The sequence below is a fragment of the Mycteria americana genome, chromosome 9, assembly GCF_035582795.1.
Source record: "Mycteria americana isolate JAX WOST 10 ecotype Jacksonville Zoo and Gardens chromosome 9, USCA_MyAme_1.0, whole genome shotgun sequence".
In the NCBI taxonomy this organism is placed as follows: domain Eukaryota; kingdom Metazoa; phylum Chordata; class Aves; order Ciconiiformes; family Ciconiidae; genus Mycteria; species Mycteria americana.
Window position 1 is genome coordinate 22,017,102 of NC_134373.1, and position 27,493 is coordinate 22,044,594.

Consider the following 27,493-nt stretch of genomic DNA (forward strand, 5'->3'; position numbering starts at 1 on the left):
AGTAATGCCTGCAACATTTTTACTTAAATTAATACTGTTTAAAACATATAACTAAATTAATGGTAACTAAATCACAATTCTTCAAATCTCATAAGTTTCCAGTACTTGTTTTTAGCACAATATGTACAGTTAAGCTTTGAGAAAATGGTCTCTGTAGTTGTCTATAGTAACAGACCTGGTTATTGCTGACATGGTTACTTTTCTTTCATTCTGGATATTTCTCCTGGGTATTCATAGCAGTAATTTTGTAATCACGCATTTTTCCCCTGATTACTTTCTCCTTTATCAAAGTTAGAATTGTTTTTGTTCGCAGTTGAAACTCAAGCTTCTTAGAACCTTGGTGAGAAGTGCCCTTGATACTGCAGATGACTTTTACTTCTTCCATATTACTTATTTTCAAGTAATTGTCTGTCTTTGTCTGTCTGTCAATTGATTGTCTTTTTAATGAATTAACATCATTATCTGCTATGTAATTTTCTTTGTTCTAAATATAAAACAGTGATAAGTGAAGTATCAGTCTTTCTTATTTTTATAGGTGTTTCAGAACTCTTTGCCTTGAGTTATAAGTAAGCATGGAAGATAACATTTGAAAAGCCTAATGCTGTAATTAAATGAATTATAACAGGTCTGCTGAAGAATTGTATAAATGGACATTGATACAGCACTTACTGTATGTAGGTGTGAGCAACTTAAACTATAATTCTGCAAGGTATTACAGAGTGTAGGAGAACTGCATGATTTGCAGGTTTTCTGTTAACACACAGTTACCATTTCTCATACTGTACAAAGGCTGCTATGTTTATAATGCTTTCTAAAAAGTTTATCAGTGTTATCTCCTCATTTTTATCACTATAAGGGTATGTTTAACTATAGTAACTTAATACAAGATAGGCAAAAAAATTAGCAGGGTTGTACATAGTGCTTGAAATTTTTTTGGCTGCCAATTATTTAGAAATAATATACAAATTGCTCCTATTGCTTGTTTATAAGCATCTGTTTCATTAGAAATGCTAATCATGTGGATGCAGATTTAATTCTGTATTACAACTTCTTTTTAAGTAAGTGGCTATGAATATTCCAGTGGTTTTGAATAGCAGTAATATACTAAATATACAAGCAGATTTAGTATTTGCTTTGCATAGTAGTTCCAACTGATAAATGGTGGTTTATGTGTTGTATTTATTAGAGCTTTAACTGCTAATCTCATGTGGAAATGTTGCTTTGTAGGGCAAAATTCAGTGAGAGGGCCTGGGATTCCAGAGTGAACTTGTACATTCCTTCAGGGCATTTTTGCAAGGGAGGTTGTTGTGTTTTAAAGGTAGTTGATAAGAGACCTGCACCACCAACCCCAGACCTGCACCACCAACCACCATCATGCATTAGTCTATAGAAGGTATTTGGGTGAACATACTCCTGTACCACTCCGTACCACCATTTATCCAAGTGAAATTTTTGACCATTTGCAGGATACATTATAAATCAGGATGTCACTACCAGACAATCAGATTTGAACATTCCTTGCATAAAGTAGCTTGCCTATATCCCTTAGGAATACATCACTTAACTGTGTTTATGTGACAGTGTTGATATGCCTGGTTTTACATGAAAGTTAGGGTAGCATGTTATTTATGTCATCATGAATTCAAAAAATAGGTGGTTGTGCTTTATGTACACTGAGGTTATCTTCTCTGGACAAATCATTCAGAGTAATGGAAAGATGTAGTTTTTGTCATATGGCTATTACTTAAATCAGGAAACAGGATTTTTTTTCTTCACAGTTGGGCTTTGCTACTACCTCAGTTTTTTTCAGTGTTCCCTTCTCTGAGGTGCTGACAACAGATTAACATGAAACAGAGCTCTGTTGAACCTAATGATGTTATAGCTCATTGTTTTGGGGACCTATAAAACTGTTCACTCCCTTTTTATGAGGCTGTAGTCACAACGAAAGGCCATAAACAGTGCATTTTCTCTTTCCTACGGGACTGGAGATTTCATTAGTCAACTCTAATAAAGGCCTGATCCAGCTGCATTTACACCTGGGAATGAATGCTTCTTTATCAGGTCGTAATCCTTAGTAGGTCAAGCAGGAGGGAATGACAGCAGGATAGCTTTTGATCAGCCATAAATGTCTGAAAGCTTAATTTCTTTTAAAATTATTTGCTATTCAAATGTTGACTGAAGACATGCTTTCCTGTACTTCAGAGGAAAGATTTTGAATATTAGGGCATTATTAAAAAACAAAACAAAACTGAGGTCTTTCTATACTTTCAAGCAGTCACTGCTGAAACTAGATTTCCACATCAGCTAAGGGGATTATAATTATTATTATTTTTTTAAATCCTCAGAGACTCTGGGGAGGACTAATGTTTAACATGTTTAGCCCTTAGAAATAATGTGGAAAATGATGCTCTACCTTTATTTAAGTCTATACTGCTTGTGAATTTAAAACTGATGCATTGCTGCTAAATAGGTTTTTGTAGTGTAGGTGCTCCTCTGAGACTTGTTTGGGTTATTTTTCCCTTTTTTTTGTGGTTTTTTTGTTTGTTTGTATAATATACAAATATTAAACTTATGGGAATTTTCTAGCAATTTAGTTGGGAAATGTACTGTAAAATTTAGAGCTGGTTCTTTTCTTTTTTTGGTTGACTGGGTATGTAGAGATCTTTTTTATATATATACTTATTTATATTTTTGTATTATCATAATATTATTTTCTATTCTTTCCATGCCATAAGGTGATGGATAGATTACAGTTGTTTGACAGGAACACACTCCACTGTCTGTTTTTATGTGCTGGTACTGCTAACCTGCTTGTTACTCTGCTTTACCACAGGATGTGAGCGGGGGCAGTTTCGCTGTGGAAATGGTCGCTGTATTCCTGCAGATTGGAGGTGTGATGGGGCTAGAGACTGCTCGGATGATACAGATGAAGCTGGTTGTCGTAAGTGAAACAACTATAGAGCAACTTTTTTGTAATATAAGAAGTACTGAGATCCCAATGTGCTCAATGTGCTGTGTGAATATTGCAGGGGGAGAAAACTCCTAGTTATCTTGAGACGACTGCAGAATCTGCTTGAGAGTCGTATTTCTTGAGTCCATTTGCTTTGGTAGTCAGAAAATCAAGTAGTGCTCAACTTCTAACATGACTTAGCCTTCTCTTAAAAACCTGGATGTCCAATAATGCTGTTTCATTTGATGACTCATGTCCTAAGTAGGTGTAGAAACGTCTTGTATTCTATTATTGCAGTAATCCTGAATATTGGATGTATGTACAGCTACCACCAGCATCACTTTAGTTCCAAATCTTTGGATCTTTCAGGCCCTAGACAACAAGCTGTGCCTACTGCACCTTAAGTAGAGTCTTGGTTAGTTGTCTAGAATAGGTCGTGTTATCCTCAGTGCCAGCAGCTCAGGAACAACGATTGCATTCAGATGGGCTGTAATATCCATGCACAAAGATTCTCTCAAGCTGAATGTTGAAAAGTTGTGAAAATGAAGAAATTCCCTCCCCCTGTTTTCAGGAACTCGCCTGCATTTTACCTTCTTGGTTCTAGTGTTCTTTGAGGTCTTGTGGGCTGGTGCAGTTTGCAGCCCACTTACAGGTTAGGCCAGTTTTTGCCCCTCAGCTGATGGGGAGTGAGAAAGACTAATTTATGTTGGTTCTTTTCACACTGGATTGTTTCTTTGCTGCTTGACCCATATAATAATTGGAGGTCATTCACACAGCTTGGCAGTCTGATTTGTTGCTTAGCACTTTAGTTAGCTCCAAAAACCTGTGCAGTTCTGGATGAATAATGCCTTAAACTGGCAAAAGAAAATGGTGTCGTCCTATAGCTTACTATTTCAGCTTAGTTCTGAACTGCAACTGGAAACAAGTGGTTGGGCTTTGAACAAGGAGTGGGTAAAATTCACACTGACTTTGTGAAAGATAATGCCGCCCCCCCCCCCCCCCCCACCGACACTTACTACATTTGTCATAGTTATAAGCATGAAGTTGAGTTGTTCTCATTTTCATACATGTGGTGAATTAGGAAAATGAAAATTAAACTTTTAGGGTTTTTTCAGTTAATTGTGCTTTTAAAAACAATATATTAATGTGCTATAGGTAGTGGGACACGTAAGTGTCTAGGAAGATAGTTTTAAACTGTTTAAAACTGGCCTATGGTTAAAATTATATTACAAGATTATTCTTTGGTTCTTAAAACAGGAATAAAAAAAAAATGCATGAAGTGCATTGTCTGTAGTATGTGATCGATTTTATCCCTCTAATTGCTTTACCTCTAATGTAATTTTGTAGTTCTCAACTCTAAATCTACAAAGTGATTTAATTTTTTCCCTTGATGCTTTGTTTACATTGGTAGCTGTGCTTGCATATCATTCCATGAGCACAAAGTGTTTCTAGTTGACTTTGCAGTACTGCAAAACGTGATCCTGAGAAAAAAGATGGTTAAGACCAGAGTCCTGTCTACTGGACTGTGTTGTGCTAGTGATTCTTCCCAGGAGTATTAACTAAGGATGGAGTAAGCTGTAACACAGTTCCAAACATTTATTTTGCTTTCTCTCTAATGGCTCCCTGTTGTTTGGCTATTTGAAAAGTACAGAGTGGAGCTGGGACAGCAACATTTAGATTGTTCTGACCTGACCCTCACTTTTGCCTCTTGAGTTCACAGAGAAGAGTCATGAGCTTGTTTTGAAAGACCTTCCTACCAGGGATAGAGCACCTGAGGTGGAGTGAGAGCAATTGAACAGACCCCTGTGAGACTAGGGAAGCTAGCATGACTCCATATATACGTGAAAAAAAAGAGGCTCTGCCAGAGGGCATTTCAGAGCCTTAAGCTTTTGCTGTGACCTGCCTCCTAGGGGAGCCTGTGTCTCCAGGGGAGGATACAAATCTGAAGATTCATACACAGGAGTTCACTAAACTAAATTTTGCCTTTGAGCATCCTTCTGCTGGCCCACTTTCCTCTCCCTGCTCTGTCCGTTTTCTTTGGTTTGTCAAATGCTTCATGTGTTTAGTGGAAGTTACAGTCAATCAACACTTGAACCTTAAGTCTTCTTTTCCCTTATTTAATTCTTTTCTTTGAAAGTGCTTTCCCAGATGTCTGTGAAATGACAATTTTTTTTTCATTGCTTACACTAGCACAACCTACCTGTGAGGGAAATCAGTTTCAGTGTCAGACTGATGGCGAATGTATCCCACAGTCATGGGTTTGTGATGATGAGGAAGACTGTGAAGATGGCTCAGATGAGCATCAACAATGTCGTAAGTATTTAAGTTCTAATGTTATACCAGCTTTGTGAAATAAGGTAATTCACATAGCAGCATATTGAGAACATACAGAAACAAGCCTGCCCTAAGTACAGCTTTTACCAGAAGAGTCTCGCCAAAGCAGTTTCTAGAAATGAAATAATCTGAAATCTGAAATAGATAAAATACAGAAAATATGTCCAAAAAGACATCTCCAGGTCTTGAAATCTGAAAATTACTGATGTTTCAGTTAATTAAAAAGAGAAAAAAAGGAGAAAAAGATACAGTGCATATTAGTTTTATAGTTGATACAAAATTTAGTAGTTCCAAAAATGATGAAATACACATAATACTCTGATGTCCAAACACTGTGTCAGTCACAGAAAAAGCTGCTTTATTCATTGCATAACAAAATTCACACTGGCATCTCAGAATTATAGAAAAAAAAAATTTCATTTCCTTCTAGAAAATTTTGAAATTTATATGTATATAAAAGAGGAGGAATTATCAGTCAGTTGAAGTAAACATTGCTAAAGATTCTTGTACCATCTTCAGTGATGCTATTTAATGGCATTATTATTTAAAATGACCAGAGCTGTTCTTTCTCATGTTCAGATAGGAGGAATACCAAAAGTCCTGATATGAGGGGAAAGTCTAGTCGTTCATTGTCATTTGGACAGCTTAAACTTACGACATAATTCCTATCAGTATTTCACTTTAATATGCTAAACAGTGTATTAATCATGTTCAAATTGCTGTTTTAAACTAAAGTGTTTAATGTTCTCTGTAATCATTTAGCAGCCTAACTGCCATAGCCATAGGCTCTTTCTTTTTTCAGTATTGATAGCAAGATAAATACTGATGATAATAAAATATGTTACTCTGATTTTTGAATTTTGTGACTAAGCAGTTTAAGGGCTATATACAGTTAAGTAAGTGCCGAAATGATGAATAGTGAACTGAGATGGTTATTGCACCAAATTACATTCTCTGTGTTACTGCATAAGACAGGAAGAACAAGGGTTGTAGTGTTCTAAAGAACCGATTTCCTGCTACTTCTAGTATTAGAAGTTACTTTAAATGATGAGGATAAGATTCATTTATTTTCCTTTGATTCTATGTCTAATTTTTGGATAACTTCTTTAAATTGAACAGCTCTGGAGCTACTCACTAACCCCCTTGATTCTGGGGAGGTTCACAGGTTTAAGTTTTGGAAGGATTTTGTTCACAGACTTGGTTTGTGCTTTTATATCTTGATACTTGTTCCCACTGAGGCTAGAAACATTGGAACTAAGGTTAACTGCCTTTTGCTCCCCTCTTTCTCTGAGAAGGGGTCAGCACAACCGCTGGTTATGTTTTAACTAAGGAATCTGTAGATACAAAATGCAAAATGAGCAACAGCTCTGAGTTGACTTTTGAACTGGGTCACTGTAGCATTGTTCTCCATGTACTGGTTAATCATGAGTATTAGTAACTATACAGTGGCACTGTGCTGCTGCTGCTGTTTTTGAGCCATCTCCTGGTATTTGTCCCTATTCTTCTAAAGGGGCTTTTTATCTCTGTGCTTGGGAATCCTGGAGGAGCTTTTGCTTCTTGAAACGTTAACAATTTTTCCTGAGAAAAATGGCCGACAGCTCTGGAAGTCACACATGCAGAATTAAACCAAATTTGTTTTACTTTGCTGTCTTGCTCTTGTTTTTCCTCATGACACTAGTATCCCAGTAGCTGATCTTACTTTGGGAACGCTGCTGACAGAAGAAGGAATAGAGAGCCCCTGTAAAGCAGCAGACCAGATGCCAGTGTATATACTGGGATGCTGGTGAGATATAGCATGAGTTTGAAAGAAACAAATGTGCAGGTGGCAGAAGGGAGGAAAAGCTAGCAGTAATTTCACCCTTCAGCTATATCTTCACAGATTCAATTAATTTGCCTAAGAACAACAGCGTTTAATTTAGCTGTTGTGGAATCAAAGTGGAATTGTACAGTTTTATGTGGTTGCTTTTCACTGACACAGCTGTTACTAGAAGAGACATAATCATTCTTGATCCTCTACTAGTTATGAATGTAAAATATTCCTGACTGTTGAGGCTCTGGCTGTATTAGAAAGCAGTGCCTTACCTCTGGCTCTGCTGGGTTTACATTGTGGCATTCTAGTTGACCAAATAACTTACAGTTACTGGCAGATTTTGACCCAGTAAACAAAATAATAGAGGAAAACTTTAAATTACCAATTCTCACTAATTTAATCTTTTAGGCAGAACAATTATAGGGAGGTAATTTTTAACCTAGAGGTCAGCCCTTTCAGTGGAGAAAAGCAGTGACCTTGCAGGCTACAGAAAGCCTCACAGAGCTGTGTTATCTGCCATGTGTTTGTCAAGTGTTCTTTAACGTCCCTGAGTACACAAAGGTACAGGGGGAGAAAGTCTTATGCTAATGTTTGTGAGAAGGATGGAGTAGTTAAAGAGGAAGAAGGAAAATATTTTTCTGCATAAAAAATCTTGGTTGATGGAAAAGACTGATGGAGTGCCTGTTTCTTGCAGCGGGAAGGACATGCTCAAGTCAGCAGTTCACATGTTCAAATGGACAGTGTATCCCGAGTGCATACTGGTGTGATCGGGTAAAGGACTGCACTGATGGAACAGATGAAAGAGTCTGCCGTGAGTCTTAACTCTTAGCACTAGATCTGGTTTCATCTCATCTCTCTGTGGCATTTTAATAAATTTGGAAGATTAAAGGGCTTGTTGATGGACAGGATGACCACAACATGCTTCTTGTTGCAAGAGTTTAATTTCAGATTCTTTTGTGTATTAGAGCTGATATTCTGATACAGATCCATACAGATTTCCCACTGTTTCATCCATATTGCAGAAATCAAATGCAAAGTGCTACCATAGGATCAGGGCTTCTTGTTTGTCATTGTCTGAAAGATAATATTGCATTGGGAAAAAGCAACCATGTTTAAATGGCTTAAAGCCTTGGGAGACTCAGAGCTAATTTTGTGAATTTTTTTCATATTCTTTTTGCATATTCCTTATGAAATCTGTGGTAACTATAACCTGTATAGAAAAGCAGAATTTGACCCCTAATCACTTCTTTGAGGGACTTTGACCCTTTCAAAAGCATTTGTATTCTAGACTGCAGTTTCCTGTGGAGACGAAGTGGCATTGGGTCATATTGTATTCAGATAAGCTGTTTATATTGTGCCAACAAAATGCAGATGGACAAGTAGTTTTTTCAGTCTAACTTCCCCAGAGGTGAGGCTGCCTGACTGTCTGGTGACAGCCTCCCTAGATCCTGGCCTAGGTTGAATACTGATGGAAAGGACAGCTGGCCACAGAATAGAGGCCGCATTTTTCAGAGATGTTTTCGCCTAATACCTACATAACAGTGTGTAACGGCATGTCTGTTCATTGTTAGTGTTAAGGAAAAGCTTTACACATGTCGTGAGTGACACGTAACATATGAGCTGTTATTCCAGCTGTTAGAACTTATTGTGCCTTTGGGAAAAAGACATAACTGTAAACTTAGCGCAGGACCAGACCTGGGGTGGGAGGTGGGGGAAGATGCTAGGATGCTAAGGAATGGATAAAGAAACAAGAAATAAAATGTTGTTAATGGCTGCGCTTGGAGGAAAAAAGGGCATATGCACATGCTGTGTAAAGGAAAACCAGCATATTACATGGTCAGCCAACTGCTAGTGTGTTTTATCCCTGACTCACAAGTGGCTAAAATGTACACTTTGTAGAATGAAAGGTGATTTAGAACTATATGGTACTCTGGAATAAAAGGTTGCTCAGACAGCCAGCTTGGATCTTTTCCATGTGATAGACCCACAGCCAATTCTGAAGTCACCAACACAAATGGCTAAAAGCCAAGATCCAAAGTACCCCATATCATTGCTGGAAGAATATCTTCTGTAGCTTGGCATTTTTTCTGTTAAAGTTTAGAGGAAAAAAAAAAGATGGGTAACTTAATTTAACAAATCTATGACACACACAAAAAAATCCTGAAGAAAATATATTTGTTTAAAAAATGCATTACCTGTGAATTAAAAAGAGGAACTGCTCAGCACCTCTGAGCGATCTGTGAGTAGTAACTGCATACAGCGTGGAACAGCCAGATGAAGTGGTGTGATCATTACAATGCAGTAAATCTGTGGCAGACTGGGAATGGAGTCCTAAAGACAGTACTCACCATTCCTTCTTCAGACTAGAAGCCGCCGTGATGTTTGAAAATTGGAGTGCACATTTATATTTCATGTTTAACACTCTCAACTAAGTAAATTAAAAAGGCAGTTTGGAAAGGAGCCTCTAGATACCTTAACAGTAGCGCTCTGCTGCTGCGTGGGAAACCCCGTTGTGGCTGCATCAGCCGGTAGGCCCCATGACTGTTGTGAAGGCAGCATGTTTAGCCCCAGGGAGAGGGACTGCCTCATATCATTCAACAGCCTCTACTCTGGTTTATTAGAATATGTGTTGACAGTCCCTCTAAGACAGAAGAATGACTGTGAATTGGAACATTGAAAGTAGGAGTGTTGGACTAGTTTAAAGAAATGTGATGGTGCTGAAGACAAGAGAATCAAGAAGAATGTAATGACAAGACCCTTCCAGAAAGGCTGGTTAATTTTATTGCCTCTCTCTCTTTGCAAGGCCGGGAACTTTAAACAGAAGCCATAAGATAAAATTAGTAATTTGGTGATTTTATGATTAACTATACAGTAGGGATTACTGTAAGTGTTAGATTTTACTGTTTGGAAGCAGATTCTAATACTTGCTTTGAATATTAATTTTTCCCACTGTTTCATCCATTTCCTTTTCCACATTATCTGATATAAACAAATATAAGAGGAATATCACTATTTTGGCCTTTTCCTTTGTCATTATTTTTCCCTTATTTAATTTACACTAAAAGGTTTCATAAATAAAAATGAAACGTCCATGAACAATGAAAGAAAAAAGCTATTTATAATGGATTCTGTTTTTTCACGGAGCATAACAAAATGCAACTTATCATGTCTGTTTACTTATGCCTTGCACTCACTGATCTGTCTGGAAGCAGATGTAGATTGTAAAGAAGATAAAGTTTTGTTGCTGAAAAAGTTACATTATTTAAGAAACTAGTCAAATGCAAAATGTCACCAATATGAAGTAACTCGGCAATTAAACATGTAAAAAAAAAATAGAACAAAGGAATTCAAAGCTGTAGCCCATTTTACTGCTAATGGGATTAACAGCAAGGGGAAACTACCCATGCAGAGGCTAAGATAAACATCAGAACAATGTTTCAGCTACAGGTCATGTAATTGGTGCATAGAGGCTGTTTTAATTTCATAAAATTGTGTTTTTTAAATTTTCTTTAAATATATATATCAGGTTGTTTTTCCTGCTTTTTAATAGTCAGCAGCTAGCAAAAACTTTCATTTTAAAACTTTAGAAATGTAGAATGAAATGGCAGTCTATTTGGGGTAGCAAATACTTTTTGGGAGTAAGCAGCCAAGACTGGTGTCATTTTTCTGTGTTACATACTCTATTTTTTTCAATTAAAGGTAGAATTCTCTCTCTGGCCTCAGCTTCGTAGTTGAAAAATGAAAATCCCAGCCATGTCCATTTTGCTTTGCTGTGACTGACAGAATACCCTTCCTGGATATAGCTCTGGTAGCTGAGCGCTGCACCTGAGGCCATGAGGGAGGAAGGGGAAGTATTTTAAGGACGTGTTGTTTGAGGCTGATGGGCTGAGCGCAGGCCCAGAAACTCTGGATTTTTGATTCTAATTTTGGTGTTGAGTTGCTGCCATGGGTCAACTGCCTAACCTGTTAATTCCTGCCTCTTGTTTGCTATGCTAAATAGCTGTTGTGGTCAGGAAGTGGGCAGCCAGGTCTGGGATGAATTTGCAGAGATCAGGGCGAAAGCGTACAAAGATCAAGACCTGATGAGATCATAAAGGATGTAGTCTAAGATGGAAGAAAAGGGCCATGGTCAGAGGCTAATGTTCTTGATGTTGGACAAATTACATGTAACAGCTACAGGACAAGGCAGAAGTTCAGGCTGAAGGAAATATCTCCACCAGGGAGAGTTTGGGACAGGGAAGAAGCAAAACTGGAGCAAGGTAAGGAAGGCAGCCAAAGACTAGAGTGGCAGGGATCAAAATCAGGAATTAAGGCCAGGAATGAGGGTCTGGTCAGTCTGCCAGCTCTCAAAGCATCTCTGCTATGAACACTACCTGATATCATGTAGCTTGTAGGACTCTTGGGCTTGGGGTAAGTCCTCCTCCTGCTGTCTCTGATAGGCTATGAGATGCCCGGGCAATGATTTGCCCACTGTGAGGTGGTGACTCATGGCAGTGAATCAAAAGGTTTTAATTAATTTTATTTTGTAAAATGTTTTGAAATGTTGCTGCAATAAGAGAATGACACTTGGAAGTAGGAAATTGCCCCCTTTTTTTCTTTCTCCTTCTTGTAACATGGGTTAGGGCTACAGAAGGTTACACTTCCTGACTGTGTGACAGAAATCAGTGTCTGCTGAATCAAATACCAGTTGCAACTGTTTCCTGTTACTGTTTTTGTATGGATTTATTTCCAGCTTGCAGAACAAAAGTGTTAGGCAGAGAGCAAAATAATGTAGGTTTAGCAATTCCTGTGACATAGCTTTCAAGCATCTTCCACATGTGTATGTTGAAACATGCCATTTCAATGTGTTTGCAACTGTTGTCCCCAAACAGTTTGTGGGTTACAAGGAGCAAGGTGCCTCATCTGTTATTTGTGCTGGTGTTTGCCAGTTGTTTATATTTTGCAACTGAAGTGCTGGCATACCACGGGGAGACAGATTATGGAGAAGTATTTTGGCTAAGAAAAAGAGATGCCTGAGAGGAAGGGGAGAGAAAGAAGAGCTCCCTTTCTTCCTGAGCACTGGAATGAACATAGCTGGTTTTCTCCCTGTTTTCACAAAGCTTGTATTATCTTCTAGGAACTGTGATCACTAGGAAAAGATTTCTTCTTTTCAGTTTTCTGTAATTAGCCAAAGGTTCTTGGGAGGAAAAGATAAAGGAGACAATGTTCATGTTGGAGGCTCTTCACAATTAAAAGCAAGGTGAAAGAAAACAGTGTTTATATTTTTCTGTCCCTTCACTTTTCTCTTCTAATCCCATGTTCAGTCTTATACTATCTCCTTTCACTCTCTCTTCTTGTACAGCTGTATTCTCAGACCTCCTTAGATGTAAACTACCTACCTTGTTGTCCTTTTAACTCAGAACCTTATCCTTCCTTTTTAGCTCTTTCTAACCCATCTGTCACTGACCTAGAAAAAAACAACATGTCTGAGTCCCTGGAAGACAACCCTTCCTTTGATTTTTACATAGTTCCAGGTCACTCACAGAGCGCTGACACTTCTTCCATGTGCCCCCTAGAACAGAGACAGTATGATCAGCTTCTCTGATCAGTATCAGTTCTTGCATAGCTGTGGGTTTTTAAACCCAAATGCATTGCTCTGGGATCAGGTGCGTACAGAGAAATTTTAGTTTTTAAAAAAAAGTCAAATAAAAGCTAGGAAATGTTTATTGTGCAGGCCCCCAATGCAGTGACTAATGTAAGACCTTCCCACTTAAATTCAAAATGTCATGATACTCACTTTCCAGACATGCTTTGCTGGAAAGCTTTTCATTAAGCTAGATTGTATAGGTCTTCCAGTTTAAAGGGTTAATCCCATTCCTATCCTCCCCACTGCCAAGGTCCAGATTCTTCTTCTCCTGTTCAGAACTTTCTGTTTGGTGATAGGGAGTAGAACAACTCAGCTCACCCATTGCTAATGTTTTCTAAATTTTGGAGAGAAAGAAAGGGAGTTTAAGTCCTGTTTCTTCGCAACTGCAAGGACAGATATTCCTTCATTTTCAGGTATCCTAGTATTGTTATGAAGTTCTGTTTTGGCTTCCTTCATTCTCTCAACATCGACAGAGTCCACCACAAACACAATGCCATAGGTGTATCTTCTGCATGATTTCCACAGGGGCCTTAGCTAGAAGCTGCTGGAAAGTGTAGCACAGTGGTTAGCCCTTACAGGAGCCAGCATTTCTTGCTTGATTCTTGTATCTTTGCGACTTTTCCTCCCATAAAAGTGTGGATGGCTATCCCAGCTACTGTGGAACTGTCCTGATGGCACAGATGTTCCTGAACCCTGCAGTGTGCTGGCTATAGCCTCTGGTGTAACTCACAGTTTTGCCATTATTCATGAAGATTAGTTCTTAATCCCCCAAATAATTAAAACCATTTTATTAAAATAATATGCTTTAAGGTACAAAGAGTACAATGTACAATGCACAATGAGTGAAAAATATCTTTCAGATCAGTGAGAAAGCTGTGATCAGAACTCTAATTTACTAAGCCTGGTCTTTAGACAGGGGATTCGGAATGGGATTACCTGTACAGAGTTTAAAAGTTAATTTCATCTCTGTCAGGCTTTTCAAAGAATGTTCTTGTTTCTGCAACTACAGTTAAAATAAAGAATCTGTACACCAAGCAGATCTGAAAATAAATTAAGGAAAAAGAAGTATTTGTTCACATTCTAGTAAACCAGAAATGTAGTCAGAATGTGTATTTTGAAGTGTCTTCAAAACATCTTTACTTATTGCCCTCCTTGTTATTTTTATAATGATTTGCATTTATAGACTAGATTATATAATATAATAAAGATTTTTCCAGGCCAAGGACTTCTCCAGGCTTGCTGCAGGAGAGAAAACTTTGAAAAAGTCTCCCTTCTTCTAAGGGAGTTTAATATGAGCTTGAGAAAATCTTATTAGTGACTAGATCCTTAGTTTGCCTGGACATTCTTGAAGAAACAGGCTGTTCAAGGCAATAGGTTCAACTTCCTATTTATTTGACATTCAGTCCATCAGAAACAGTTTGGAACATCACTGGAGGTATTTCTGTGGGATATGAGGAAAGATGAGGAAAATTACAAAACTGGCCATTATAAATCCCCTTAAAAGCTTTCCCACTTCAGTGCAGTTACAAAACCAATACCTTTTATTGTTCTTTTTCTTATACATGCCCCATAATACTTGCAGTACTCTTGTACTGCCAGAGCTATTTCCTGCTATGCTGTAGAACGCCTGATGGTTACTCCCTGTGATGGCTTCTCTGCTTCCAGGCAGGGAAGAAGCATTGATTCCACAGTGAGAATAAAACGTGGCCCCAGGTCAGGCCTTTCTTTCTTTCTGTAGACAGTTAAAGACTTCAGAGTCCATGTTGTTTTCAAAGCTTTATAAGTTGTTTGTAAGCCTAACCCAAGCAAGAAATGGATGAGATGTCTGTGTTAGAAGGGAGTTTGTCTGATTGAGAAGTGGGGCTAAAGGATGCTAATTGTGGTTAGGGCATGTGTTGGCATTGTCAGTGCAGGCTTTTGGAATGGAAGGTCTGGGAACTAGCACCAGATAGCCACGGGTAGGAACGCTGTAGCTGGAACCCTGGTAATCTGCAACTACTATTCTGTGAGGAGGCACATAGTGTTCCTACCTGCCAGTTGCGGACTTACATTAATTGCAGTGAAAATGAATGAAATGTAAATGAATCAATCAGGGAGATAGTCTGGCTAGACTTGTAGCGGACATCAACACAGCTGTTTATGCTCTCATATTAAGAACTTAACCGTTAAAATCATGTAAGCCTATTCCATAGGTGGTTGAAGTTTAGTGGGAATGTGATGATATATAGAACAGCCGAAGCAAGCAAAACAGTTTGCCACTGCTTGGAAAAATTGCAGCTTTTCTGAGTTCTGCTTGAGTAATTTTATAATCCATGTTTTGAATTCCAAGAGTATGAATGAAAGTGTGCCTAAGTGAGAGCCTGCTCTGTCTGCTTTATTGACTCATATGGAAGTAAAATGCGGTAAGAAGTCAAACTGAAAATCTAAAAGGTGCAAAATGAAATTTGGTTATTCTGTTTCTTGAGTTCATTTATCTAGCTGTATTTCCGTATAGAGGCAAAGGTTCAATAAATGTCACTTCTAAAAATCAGAAAAATCTGAAAAATCATTCATTCTGCAGAATCTTTTTTGTTTTGGGAAGGGGAAAATAAGTAATAAAAAACAGAGGTCCTAAAGTTGATCATAGAATTGGAAGTTTAACATCCTCGGCTTAATTAGAACAAAGCCATAAAAACCTGAAGTCTCTGAGTTTGAGAACTCATAACATTCTAAGAGGACCTAGGAACTGTAAATTTCACGAACTCCTTCTCTACCTAAGCACTTTATTAAGATCAATAAAGTGTAAAACTGAGGTACAAGTAAATAAAATAAATGTTCACCGCTTGCTCTCTTTTCATGTTGCATTGTTTTCTATCACATTGTAAACTGTTTGGGTTGCAAATCTTTTTGGGGTGTGGGAGGGCATCTAATTTTTCCCTTGTTTCTTGCGAGGCTTTGTAGCATCTATCTAGAGGATATTCTTAAATACCTGTTGGAGGATATAGTATACTAGATAAATGGATTGTTTGTCAGTAGCAGTATGGGAAGTTTTGTATTCCTTTTTTGTTTTCCTATAAATCAAGATATTCTGTTGACAGTGGATATATATGACTCATTATACTCTATAGTCTTAACATTCATGCTAATACTGAAGGATTTCGTATTGTAGACTACCCAAGATGTGAACAGTTATCATGTGCAAATGGAGCATGCTTTAATGCAAGCCAGCGATGTGATGGCAAAGTTGATTGCAGAGATTCTTCCGATGAAGCTAATTGCAGTAAGTACCACATGCAGAGTGATCCCAAACAAATATGCTTTATAGACCCTCTTTTAAAGTTAAAGACTATAGTTTTCTGACAGATTTTCTGTATGTCTTTCTGTGCTAAAATCTCTTTCAGCACATGGATGTACCAGTACGCAGTTTCAGTGTGCTAATGGAGAATGCATCCCACGAGCCTTTGTCTGTGACCATGATGATGACTGTGGAGATAAGAGTGATGAAAACTCTTGCAGTATGATGTTTTTGGGGTTTTTTTTCCACTTTCTTTAACTGTTTTACTAAGAACTCATTCAAGCAGATAGCAGGAAGTAGATTACTTGGCTATACAGCCATCAAAAGCTAGCCACTGTTCTACAAGGACTGTGTTTAATGGAAAGATGAAAATTGCAGTGCTACTTTGATAGACTTTTTTCAGGTTGTCTTTGCTGCTAAGTGCCTGGGCGTGTGGTTACTATTTGAATTTGCTGGATTCAGTGACAGTTTGCTTCTTAACACACACAGTTTTACTTCATGGTGGTGTAATTTTCTTCATTTCTACATGACCTGAAAGATAATTCCTTCACTTCGAAATCTCAGTTAGATACAGCATGCTATTGTGTTTTGTCCAAATTTGTTTGGCTCTTTTTCACATTTTTATTTTCCAATAGATGGAATGAATATTCTAGAATTATTCGCAGTGACTATAATGTATGACTTTACAGACAGATAACTGTACAGATAGTTGTCCTTTAGATGTTCATGTAAGGTCTTTAATTGACTGTTCCGTTTCTGGAACTTTCTTGCTCATTCTTTTCTTCACGATCAGGGTATCCCAAGGTATTGCATCTCCAGCCAGAATCATGGCTGTTATCACTTGTGCGAGCTATATATTTAAAAAGGTCCCCCACTGATTATAGGATCTAAGTTAGTTTTATATTCTGCGTTGCAGGAAGGCCACATGTTGCCATTTAGTTGCTCTATCCTACAAAGGACTTCACTATGATTCCAGCTCCACCCCTCCCCCCCCCCCCCCCCCCCAATATTTCTTTTTTATGTCTTTGGCAATGTCTCTCCTTTGGAGGACCCATAAATGTTTCTGAACTCTTAGCAGGGAATGCTTCCCAACCATGGAGGGCTTTGATGTTTAAATGTCCATTGTTTTTTTTACTGTTTCCCTGAGTACAAGCCATGCAAATATTTTACCTCCTGATGTCCTGAGTATCATTTCCTTGTCATGTCCACCTTCAGGAACCTTGTTAATAAGGTGCTCTGCATCTAGCTGCACAATTAATTGAGAAATTTAGCCTTCCCTTTCATTTCTGTAAAGAACCAGAGTATTCTAAAATAAAGTTCATACCTAAAACCAGAGCAAACTAGCAGTGTTTACAATATATACAAGGTATGGAACTGGCTCAGTTTTTCAGGAGGGATTATAAATGACTGTTCATCTACGAGACAATATTACTATTTCTAACTTTTTAGTCACTTAGAGTAGTTTCATTTTCTCATGTTTCTTTCCTTAGCTTACACAACTTGTAGAGGCAACTTCTTTACTTGCCCAAGTGGCCGTTGCATTCATCAGAGCTGGATATGTGATGGAGATGATGATTGTGAAGATAATGAAGATGAAAGAGGATGCGGTATATACTAATGCTAACTTCTAATGATGACATTTTCAGAGGAAGACCTCACTAAGCTACTTCTATGAAATTTTGACCCATCAAGATGTTCTGAATCCATTTTAATTCTGTGAAAACCTTAGAATTCCATCTTCAGCTGTTTCTTTTTTTTTAACTTATGCAAAATTTTTTATTGTGTGTGTGAGAGTTATTGCTGTGATACTGAGTATCGTGCAAACTAAGTTTAGCATATAGCAATATCTTTTTTTCTTTACGTCGTCTCTGACCTCTTTTGTCTTTTTTTCCTGTGGAGATTTTTCAGGTCATCTGTTAAGAGACATGAAGCTCCTAATAAGCAAAATCAATTGGTTGAAAATGAAAATAACTCAGTTTCTGCCAAGATTTGTCATGAGAGAAACAGAAATTTTAATGAATGAAAGTGTGGGCTTTTTTCTCTTTCATTGGCCTTTTCTATGATGAGCATTATTCTCTTTATCCAGACAGCCCTTGTGTGTTTTGAAACCAAAAAGCTATAGTTCTATTTCTGGTGCACCAGTTAGTCTACAGCTAAATGGTTTTACTGTTTCTAACAACACAGAAAACTAAAAGGATTCATGTGTCTGCACAAATATTGTTTGCATTGTACTTTGAGGGTAAAAGAAAGCATGACAAGGAAGTATAGATGATGTTTCTTTTATAGTCTTTCCCAGCTGTGTACAAGAACCAGAAACTGAATAATGAAGGATAGAGATGCTTCGGGAAGCTGTTAGGGAAGAAATTCTAAGTATTATTTGAAACATACTCCTCAATTATTCTTGTTTTTCTTTTCCATAGAAAGCGGTCGCCATGAATGCTACCCGGGAGAGTGGGCCTGCCCTGGATCAGGGCATTGCATTCCAATTGGGAAAGTGTGTGATGGGGCTGCAGACTGCCCTGCAGGAGAAGATGAAACTAACATCACTGCGGGCAGACATTGCAGTATGTATTAGAATCAAAAGCATATGCAGAATAGCAGAAACATCAGCATTGATATCTTTTTACATTCACCTTTTGTCTCCTAAACAATGCTGAAATTTTGGAAGCTCGCTATTTTTGTTGGCACTGTTCTGACTGGATGGTCTGAAAGAGGCATATATGCTGCAAATAGACCATTTCTTTTGTAAATCTGTACAGGAAGTTTCACAAATAAGGGTTTTAACTCACTCTCCATATCCTAAAGTGTATTCAAGAAGGCAGGGAAAGGTGTGCTATATGCCTTTTTTGTTTAAATATCTGTGTTTTCCCCTTTTTATAAGTAAGAAGGAATGTTGTGTACTGATCAAAACACAGGACTGAATTAGTGTATTCTGAGCCTTGGCTAAGTCACTTAGAGTTTTCAAAAATATCTTTTCACCTGGGATGTCTGGTTCTCCAGTTAGTGGTATACCAGGTTTTCTCTGTTGAAGGCAATGAGCATGCATAGTTCCTGTTAATTTCACTCTTATGTACATTGATTCCCTCTGAGAATCAGGACCAGGGTATCTTACATTTCTAATTTCTAGGAAGAGGAAAATCCCTATTACTAAAATCATGCCGTTTGGAATAGGAGGACAGAAAAAATAACAGGAAATTAAACCTTATTGTAAAAAGCATCTCTTGCTTTGCTGAGTGGTTTAGTAGTAACATCAGATGTGAGCTGCAAAGCAAGGCATTTAACAGAAGAAATTGAGCAAAAGGAAGGAGGTGAGAGTCAGCAAGTGCTTTACAATCATAATTTGATCACCTATCACTGACTTGTTTATTAGGTAGTAGTACAAGGAAAGGGAGAAGTGGTGAAGGAAAAAAGAAGAAAGAGGGAGAGAAGAAAAAGATAAAGAAGAGTTTCTCCATAGACACAGTCCAACCAATATATTCTAATATATTGGAGTAATATACATATTCTTCTTAATATAATGTAGTAGGTTTTTTTCTGCATAAAGGAGTAAATGATGAGGTTATGTGCCAATAGATGGAGCTCGAGGATGTTTTGTTCACAAGTAGGTCTTGTGGAACCAGAGAAAGGTATGGTGCATTGCAGATGGCTTCTTCTGTGCAGCTTTTTACATGGCACTTACCAGTGGTGGTTCATATAAGATTGATGCTTATCCTTTAACTCCGTTCTAAAAACCTATTATAAACAGTAGTTTACCTTCTGTCTTCCATTTCCTTGCCTGCATGTATGTAAGCATATGTGATTTCGTGGAACTTTAGACATAATTTCTCGTGCAGATTTGTTTTAAGAAGCTGTTCCTGAATTTGTAGACTCATCATAGAAAAGACTATAGCTTTGTGACTGTTACTAAGGCAAAAAGCTGTTCTACTGGTAATACGTGTAATTGTATTTCTGAACTATTTTATTTCCTTTTTAGACATATCACACTGCGCTGCTCTGAGTTGCCAGTATCGCTGTCATTCTTCTCCATCAGGAGGGATGTGTTATTGCCCTGCAGGATATACAATAAGTAGCAATGACAGTCGTACTTGCATTGGTAAGTGAAGTACAGTGATGGCAGATATTTAGTACCTTCTCATAGCTCATTGGGAAAGTTTGGATTCCAGGAAGGTGAGTAAGTTCCAAATGAGCGGATGTACAGGCAAATAGAAAATCTCAAGAGTCAGCAAAAGAATAAAAATCTAAGTAGTACAATGGCAGCATGTTGACACAGAAACAAACCAGAGAGATATCGTAAAGATCTCTTTCAATAAGACCGTTAAAGATATAGTGAGAGCGTGATTATGTTTAAAAATATTTACTCTTGGATGGCTGTTTTATTATCAAATTTTTTTACAGGTCTTTTAGTGGTTAGATGGGGAGAGTTTGTTTCTGCTCCAGGGAAGAGTATTGTTGTATGCCTGGAAAAACAGTTAATGATATTGAAGTGTTTGGTACTTTTTGGAAATAGCTGTATATGAAGACAGTAGAACAGTGTACTTTAAAATGAAAAGGGTGCTTTGTATTTGCACTATGGAATGGCTGTATCTCCTATGACATCTCAGCATATACATTATTTACATGAAAATGAATATTTGCAAGAATGTAAAGGTAAGTGAGGTATTTTGGTGTTGCATTTGTTCTGTAGCTGCTGTAACGTGGTAACACAAACCCTTGGTAGTACAAATGATTTATCTCAGTAACTGGAAACAAAGTAACTTCAGAATCATGAAGTTTAGCACTGCCTAGTAAAAGAAACTGGGTAAATATCCGAGGAGTTTTCAACCCAAGTTATGGTGTTGGTGCTATTAAAAGTATTCCAGGTGCTCAGTCTCTAACGAGATTTCTGTATTTTTGAGCATACTGGGTGGCCTAGGGCTGTATAAGCTTCAATGACAGCATGGTTGCTCTTAATAGAGAGGAGGAATTGATGCACTGACTCCAGGCACAAAATTTACTCTGTTCTTTCACTTTTATGTGGGGAAGACATGAAGGACACATTCGCAAACCTGGTGCAGTCTCAGTGAGTATTCTGTTGTGCTTTGACTGCCCTGTAAACCTAGCTATCTGATTCTGGCTTGTAAATCTGAGTCAATGTATTTTGGTTTGCTAAGATCTAGGCATATATTTGTAGTGGGAGCAAAACTTGTCACGGGGGAATGGCTCACAGTCAGTAGTGTATAATTCCAGATCTTAGTTTAAATCAGTGTTATTGGTTTAAGGCCAGAAGAATGGAAGTATAGTGTTAGCAAAGTGTATTACTTTTTGAAACCATAATCTTTTCAATTTGTCTTCTCTTCGTTTGCTTCTGGCTCACTATATACTGAAGGTTTTTAACACATATGGAAGCTGGAAAGCTACTGAGAACAACATTTTTTCAATACTAAAATGTACTACCTAGGAAATATTTCATTTTCACTTATGTGTTAATAAATGTTTAAAACCAGAAGTTCCAGCAGAAAGAATATTTGAGATCTCATTTTCTCCTTTTTTGGCATAACAGTAGGATTACCAGTTTCCAGCAATGTAATGTACTGATTCTACTCAGGTTTTCAAGTGAAGGAGGTCAGACATTTAATCTCAAAACCATGTATTAAGTAGTGTCAGAAATCTCCTGGGCTTTAAATAACCACAGATAGGATGAAACACCAGACAGTGTTCAGATCTGATTTTTTTTTTTTTAAATCCAAATTTTAAAAATCCTTGTTTTTAAAAGATGACTAGTTAAATATTTCACAATTTTAGAAGTAAAAGATTCTGCAGCAACATTGGAAATTGCTTGTAGAGCACATCTGTGAGAACTTGCTGGGTCGTCCTAGCTGCAGACTCTACCTATATGATATCTTGCATGCCAAAGTGAACTTCTTTGTACTTTTTGCTAGCTGGTTCTGGTGCACAGTCAGCTTTTAATTGGAAATCAGACACCTGTTAGCGTGGTAAAAGTCTGCGCTAACAAACACTGCCTTTTAGCAGGACTTATTAGCTTGAGCACTGCACTAACATAAAGGTAGAGCTCTCCTTCAGAGGGGGCTTAAATCCAGCTGAGTGTGTGTGCGCAAAGTGTACAGATCTGTTGCAGGAAGAAGAATACTGCATAGACATATTCTGTATTGTGGAAAGCAGACAATGACATCCCTTCCAGTGATTTTTTTCCTCTTCTCCTGACAGGTGTTGTTTTTTTTGGGGGGGGCAGGTAGGTGGTTTTTTTTGGTTGGTTGGTTTTTTTTGGGCGCAGGTAGGTCCCTGGGCAGCAAATATCAGTTGTTTTGTTATCCAGAAATAGATAACGGAAACATTTGTGGAAAAACATACAAAACCTCTTTTTCCATGCCACAGTTTTGCAAACAGATATAAAGCGAGAAGAGAGGACAAACTTGCAGCTTCCCAAATATGACGACATCCCTTTTATACAAAGCAATTGTTTATAAATATGCCTTATTCACTTGACAGATTTTGATGACTGCAAAATGTGGGGTGTCTGTGACCAGCTGTGTGAAGATCGTGTGGGACATCACCAGTGCCACTGTGTGGAAGGTTATTTCCTAGAGCATCATCGGCATTGTCGGGCCAACACTTCAGGTTAGTGTGCAGCAGTGCAAGTCTCTTGGTGTTGTTGGACTAATAGATAGAGCTAGATAAAATGGGGCAGTTTGCATGGCTATGCCATACAACTGTGTTTGATTTTAACTTAACTCTGGCCTTGAGGACTTACAGTCAGGACAGCATTCAGAACATCAGCAAGTATCAAGAGACTGCATCTGCTGGCACCTGTAGGCTGGTGGAGCTGACTGCCTCATCAGGGCTGCTTCTCCTCAAAACAATGTCTTCTGGGCTCCTGCGCTTTCTCAGCATTCCTGACTTCCACAGAGTTGGGAGGTTGTTGCGAGAGCCCTTCTTAATATATAAAATCTTGCTCCTGTGGGAGGCAGCTTCCTGACCTGCTCTCTGTGGAACTCAGTGGGATCAAGAAATCAGGAAACCTCACTTTTTCTAGAAGGACTGTGCCATGCAAGGAGATGGTTTTGCTGAGCTCAAACACTTGCCTGTGAGAGAAACCCTGCTCCTGGCTTCTAGTGTCCCAGAGTCTGAACTCTGCAAGAATGCTTGCCTCAGAGTGTGGTTCCCCATCAACAGTAGGCAGCTGCTCCTGGTTGTTCACCTCCTGCTCTGTTCTGAAAGCAGGCCCTGGGACGCCCTTCTTTGTGGAGATGTAATAGTCTAACAGGCTTTTGTGTGAGGCGGGTGTTCCTGCGTGCAGGAACTCAGTGGGAATGGGAGTCCCTGCTTGGTATAGCTGATTATCAGTCTTGCTTCTTAGAAAAGCACGAACTTGCCAGTTCCCTCCCCCTTCCTTCTTTCTTCAGCTGTGTCTGCAGAGCAGTCATCATCTTGTAATTTTCTAAGTATGTCCTCAAAAAATAGGGAATTTTTTTAGCTAATGAAATATGCTTGACTGTATTAAGACATGCATATGCCAGCATTGGGAAAGATTGTTCCATTTCCAGAAAAATTCTGTATCTTTCACAAGAAGCTTTCCATTCAAATTAGTCTGACTTTTGGGGCAGTGAGTTGTTTGTAAAGTGTTGATTTTCTATCTTATTAATGGGGGAATTTCATACCTGCTCTAAATCAGTTTCCCTGGATTCATTTTTGCTTTTATTGGGGAGGATTTTATGTGCAGGGTGAATAGGTTTTGGACTTAAATATATTCTTGTCGGACTTACACCAAGCCTTTCAACAGACATCTACTTTGAAAGTGAGCTTTCCTTCAAAGACTTGCTGGCATCTCTCTTCTATTGTAAGGTACAGCAAAGATTTTTGATGAGATGAGAGAATGAAGAAGGTGGATAGGATAGAGCAGTACATAAAAAGATAAGAAACATGGCCTGCCTGCTAAAAACAAGGAATATCTGAATCTCATGGGGCAGAAAAATCTTTAGAAAGTTTACACTTTGATTAAAGGAGCTAAAGCAAGGAAATAGAAGAGTAGAAATAGTCTTTTACAGTTTAAATGCACAAGGATTTTGTAAAAGTTTTACCTGGTAGGGCTTTAAATACATATTCCTGTCTGGTTTGCTCCAACTGTAGAAACCAAAGGCAAATCAAAGCAAGTTAGTACTCACATAGAAACATTTATACAGATTGTAGTCTGAGCATCTATTAAACCTTTGTGTCCAGTGTGTATGAACCAGTATGTATATATTTCAATTTCCCTTTGCCAAAATAGCTTGCTTTCAGAGTAGTCATATATTTGTCACCCCTGCTTTCAGCTGGTGTTGCATCAATTATTTTTTCCAATGGCCGTGATTTACTGATTGGAGATCTTCATGGAAGAAGTTTTCGTACTTTGGTGCAGTCGCAGAATCGTGGGGTTGCAGTTGGAGTGGACTTTCACTTTTACCTGCACAGAATCTTTTGGACCGATACAGTGCAAGATAAGGTGGGTACAAATTTCAAGAAGAATATATTTTTGTGTATGTGGAAGTAGAAAACTGCAAGAAGCAGAATGTGTTGATAGGCCTTCATTTTTGAGAGCAGAAGCTGGCTGTATTTTTGTTTTCTAACAAAAAAGCTCCTTGAAATGTTTTATGTTAATGACTGCATTTTTCAAGCTATACTATTACATGTGACATTTTAAACAAAGAATCCTATTATATGGGAATGTCTTGAGCAACTTTTAATTTTACTCGAGATGGAGTCCAAAAAACTAATTAAGAGAAATAGTAGACATTCTTTCAAAACGGAACAAATTTTTCTTGGTAATTTTTTGAAACATGATAATTTAAAATGTAAAAGCTGTGTGCTTTCCAAGATGATAAAAATCAGATTTCTTCATATACTTTAAATGGCACTGTAATTGAGCTTAGATAACAAATATTGACAGTATTTTGTGTAATGAGCCAATATTTTGTTACCTTTTTTTTTTGAAGAGGAAATATTTTAGCTTCAAGATACAGTAAAACAGTAATTTTAAAAATAGTCTGGAGACCCTTGTGAGGGTTGGACTTCACCCTTGTTCTTTTTCTTTGTGCATAACTTACTGAAACAAAAAAAGTCCTAGGTCAAATGCTGAAACTCCCCAGTCTTCATCCCCATGTTGTTGTCATGCAGCGTGAAGGAGAATCCATGGCCTGCCTCCTGCTGACACCATGTATGGATCAATTTGGTGTCACTGTTGTTATTCTGAACCTACACATAAGCTGTAAACTACAGTTTCTACTACAGTGCCGCGTTGGCTCTGTTGGAAAGCACGCTGCATGGCTATCAAGTAGGACAGGATTTGTATGCACAATTTTTGATTTGTTCACAATTCTGGCATTTTTATTTTCACTGCAGTGGGTTCCCATTACTGTAATTGCATTGACAATGGCTGAATTAAGTCAGGGTCAAATCTGAACTTTCATGAGACAGGGGATTTATACTATCTCTTTAAAAGGTATAAACAAAAGGTAATATGGGTTTTTTCACTGCACACCCCAGATGGCCAGGACTGTCTTTTTATCTGCCCCAATATAGTTAAATCCTAATTAATTAATTAATCTGATTAAGTCCTAGCTAGAATACCCCGATGAAAACAGTGACATTAAGAATTTTCTTATATGATGCATAGTTCCACCTGGTGTCTTAAAATAAAAGTATTATCAGGGGATTTGTTTTGGTTGTCCTTTTTTTTTTTTTTTTTTTTAAGATTAAGATGTAAGTTAAACCAGAAAATCGTGGGTTGTGTTCTGTGTCATCTTTATCTCATTTAGTGTACTGCCTGATAACCTAATGCCCATAAGCTCTTCCGTCAACAAGGTTTCCAAAGAACAGAATAGACAGTTAAATGGTTTGCTTGGTTATTGTTACCTGGACCTGAAGAATATTTAAAATTATACAACTATACTATTTCAGCTCTTATTTTTCTTGCATATATTTACTTGTGGTACTCTGTATTTTCATTTAAATACATTCCAAACCTCATGCTGTTGTTCCAAAAAAAGGGATAATGGTTCCTAGCTTTTCATATTACCCAGTGATATAATCACATGATTACTATATATATAAGATTATCGTGTTTATACTGTTTGCTTCACGTAGCTGTGACCTTGCATGTAACATAACAACGCTATTTCTTCTTGAGCATGATGCTGTTAAAATTAGCCTTAAATAAAGGAGACCAGAAGCAATGCTGAGCCTTCTCCTTTCTGTCAGGACAGAGAGCTTTCTCTTTGCTTTGCAATTTCCCCTTAGTGGTTGGTGCAGTAAGAGCTCCCCCTCTTGTTTCTCGTCACTGACAAGAGCTTTGCTAAAGTATGTTCATTTTTTGTCAATTAAGGAAAATACTGGGTTTTGCTAGGTTCCAGGAAAGCAAGATGCACTTTCCTCATCTATTTTTTTTAATCCAGCAATTTGCCATGTTTGCTAAAGCACAAGGCTGTTTTAGTCTGTTACCTTGTCTATTTTGCCGAAATGCTGATTGAAGGCAAGCTTCCTGTAGTTTTTGCATTGTTTTCCAAATTTCTGCAAAAAAAACTAAACTAAGGAATAGCTTAGTGGTTAACTTGGTTGTATCTAATGGCCAATTGTGGATCTGTGCTCAATGTGATGATAAAGGACAAGTGCCATGTGTCTTGTGATTTGCAAAACATCATGTGGGCACTGACGATATTTGTATTGTTTTCAGGTTTTTTCTATTAATATTGATGGCTCTGATTTCCAAGAAGTTTTAAATGTTTCAGTTGACACACCTGAAAATCTAGCGGTGGATTGGGTTAACAATAAACTATACGTGGTCGAGACCAGTGTGAACAGAATAGATATGGTTAACTTGGATGGAACAAACCGTGTGACTCTTATTGCTGAAAATCTTGGAAATCCTAGAGGAATAGCACTTGATCCAACTGTTGGGTAAGTGATACGTGTCAGGTAATGGTAAAAGATGTCAGAAATTCCTTTATTTCCATGCAAAAGGAGGAGAACTAAGAAGTAGCTAGGGTGGTCATTTTAGAATCACATATAAAATGTTTTAAACATTTACATTCTATCCTAATCTATTCTACGCCTTAAATTGTTGTATGGGAGGGCTGTGCACTGCTTTTATTCCCAGTATGTGGAATCTGTTTTATGGCTAGAGTTGTATGTGCATGAGCAGCTCTGAAAACAGGGGAACTGTGGAATTGCCCTGCAGAAGAGTAGAAGTTATCCTGAAAGATTTCTGTTGTGACACCATCCACAGATCTCCTACTATCTTAAATAAAGTGGTGGAGTGAAGCCAGGGAAGCTAGTGTCTCCCAACCCAACAGGCTTCAAAAATGTATGTGAGCCATGAAAACTTGGATCCTCAGAGAATGGGAAGAGGAATTAAATGCAACTTGTAGTGATGGGTGCTGCTTTCATGATGTATCTATTTGTCACTGGTTTATTTCTGGCAGTGCACTTCTTAAGTCTGTATTGTACTAAGGAAACTCAGTATTTCTGAGG

The 27,493-nt window shown here is 38.0% G+C and overlaps 1 protein-coding gene across 1 annotated transcript in view; it reads left to right on the top strand.

The window, feature by feature from the left end:
- Nucleotides 1–27,493, top strand: part of LRP2 (LDL receptor related protein 2) — a 131,813-nt gene that overhangs the window by 16,540 nt on the left and 87,780 nt on the right. The window contains exons 2-12 of the mRNA XM_075512067.1: nt 2,834–2,941; nt 5,141–5,263; nt 7,789–7,905; nt 15,869–15,979; nt 16,101–16,214; nt 17,485–17,601; nt 18,415–18,558; nt 19,968–20,087; nt 22,481–22,609; nt 24,301–24,470; nt 26,697–26,920. Of these exons, the coding sequence (XP_075368182.1) occupies nt 2,834–2,941; nt 5,141–5,263; nt 7,789–7,905; nt 15,869–15,979; nt 16,101–16,214; nt 17,485–17,601; nt 18,415–18,558; nt 19,968–20,087; nt 22,481–22,609; nt 24,301–24,470; nt 26,697–26,920 (1,477 nt within the window). The remainder of the gene's footprint in view (nt 1–2,833; nt 2,942–5,140; nt 5,264–7,788; nt 7,906–15,868; nt 15,980–16,100; nt 16,215–17,484; nt 17,602–18,414; nt 18,559–19,967; nt 20,088–22,480; nt 22,610–24,300; nt 24,471–26,696; nt 26,921–27,493) is intronic.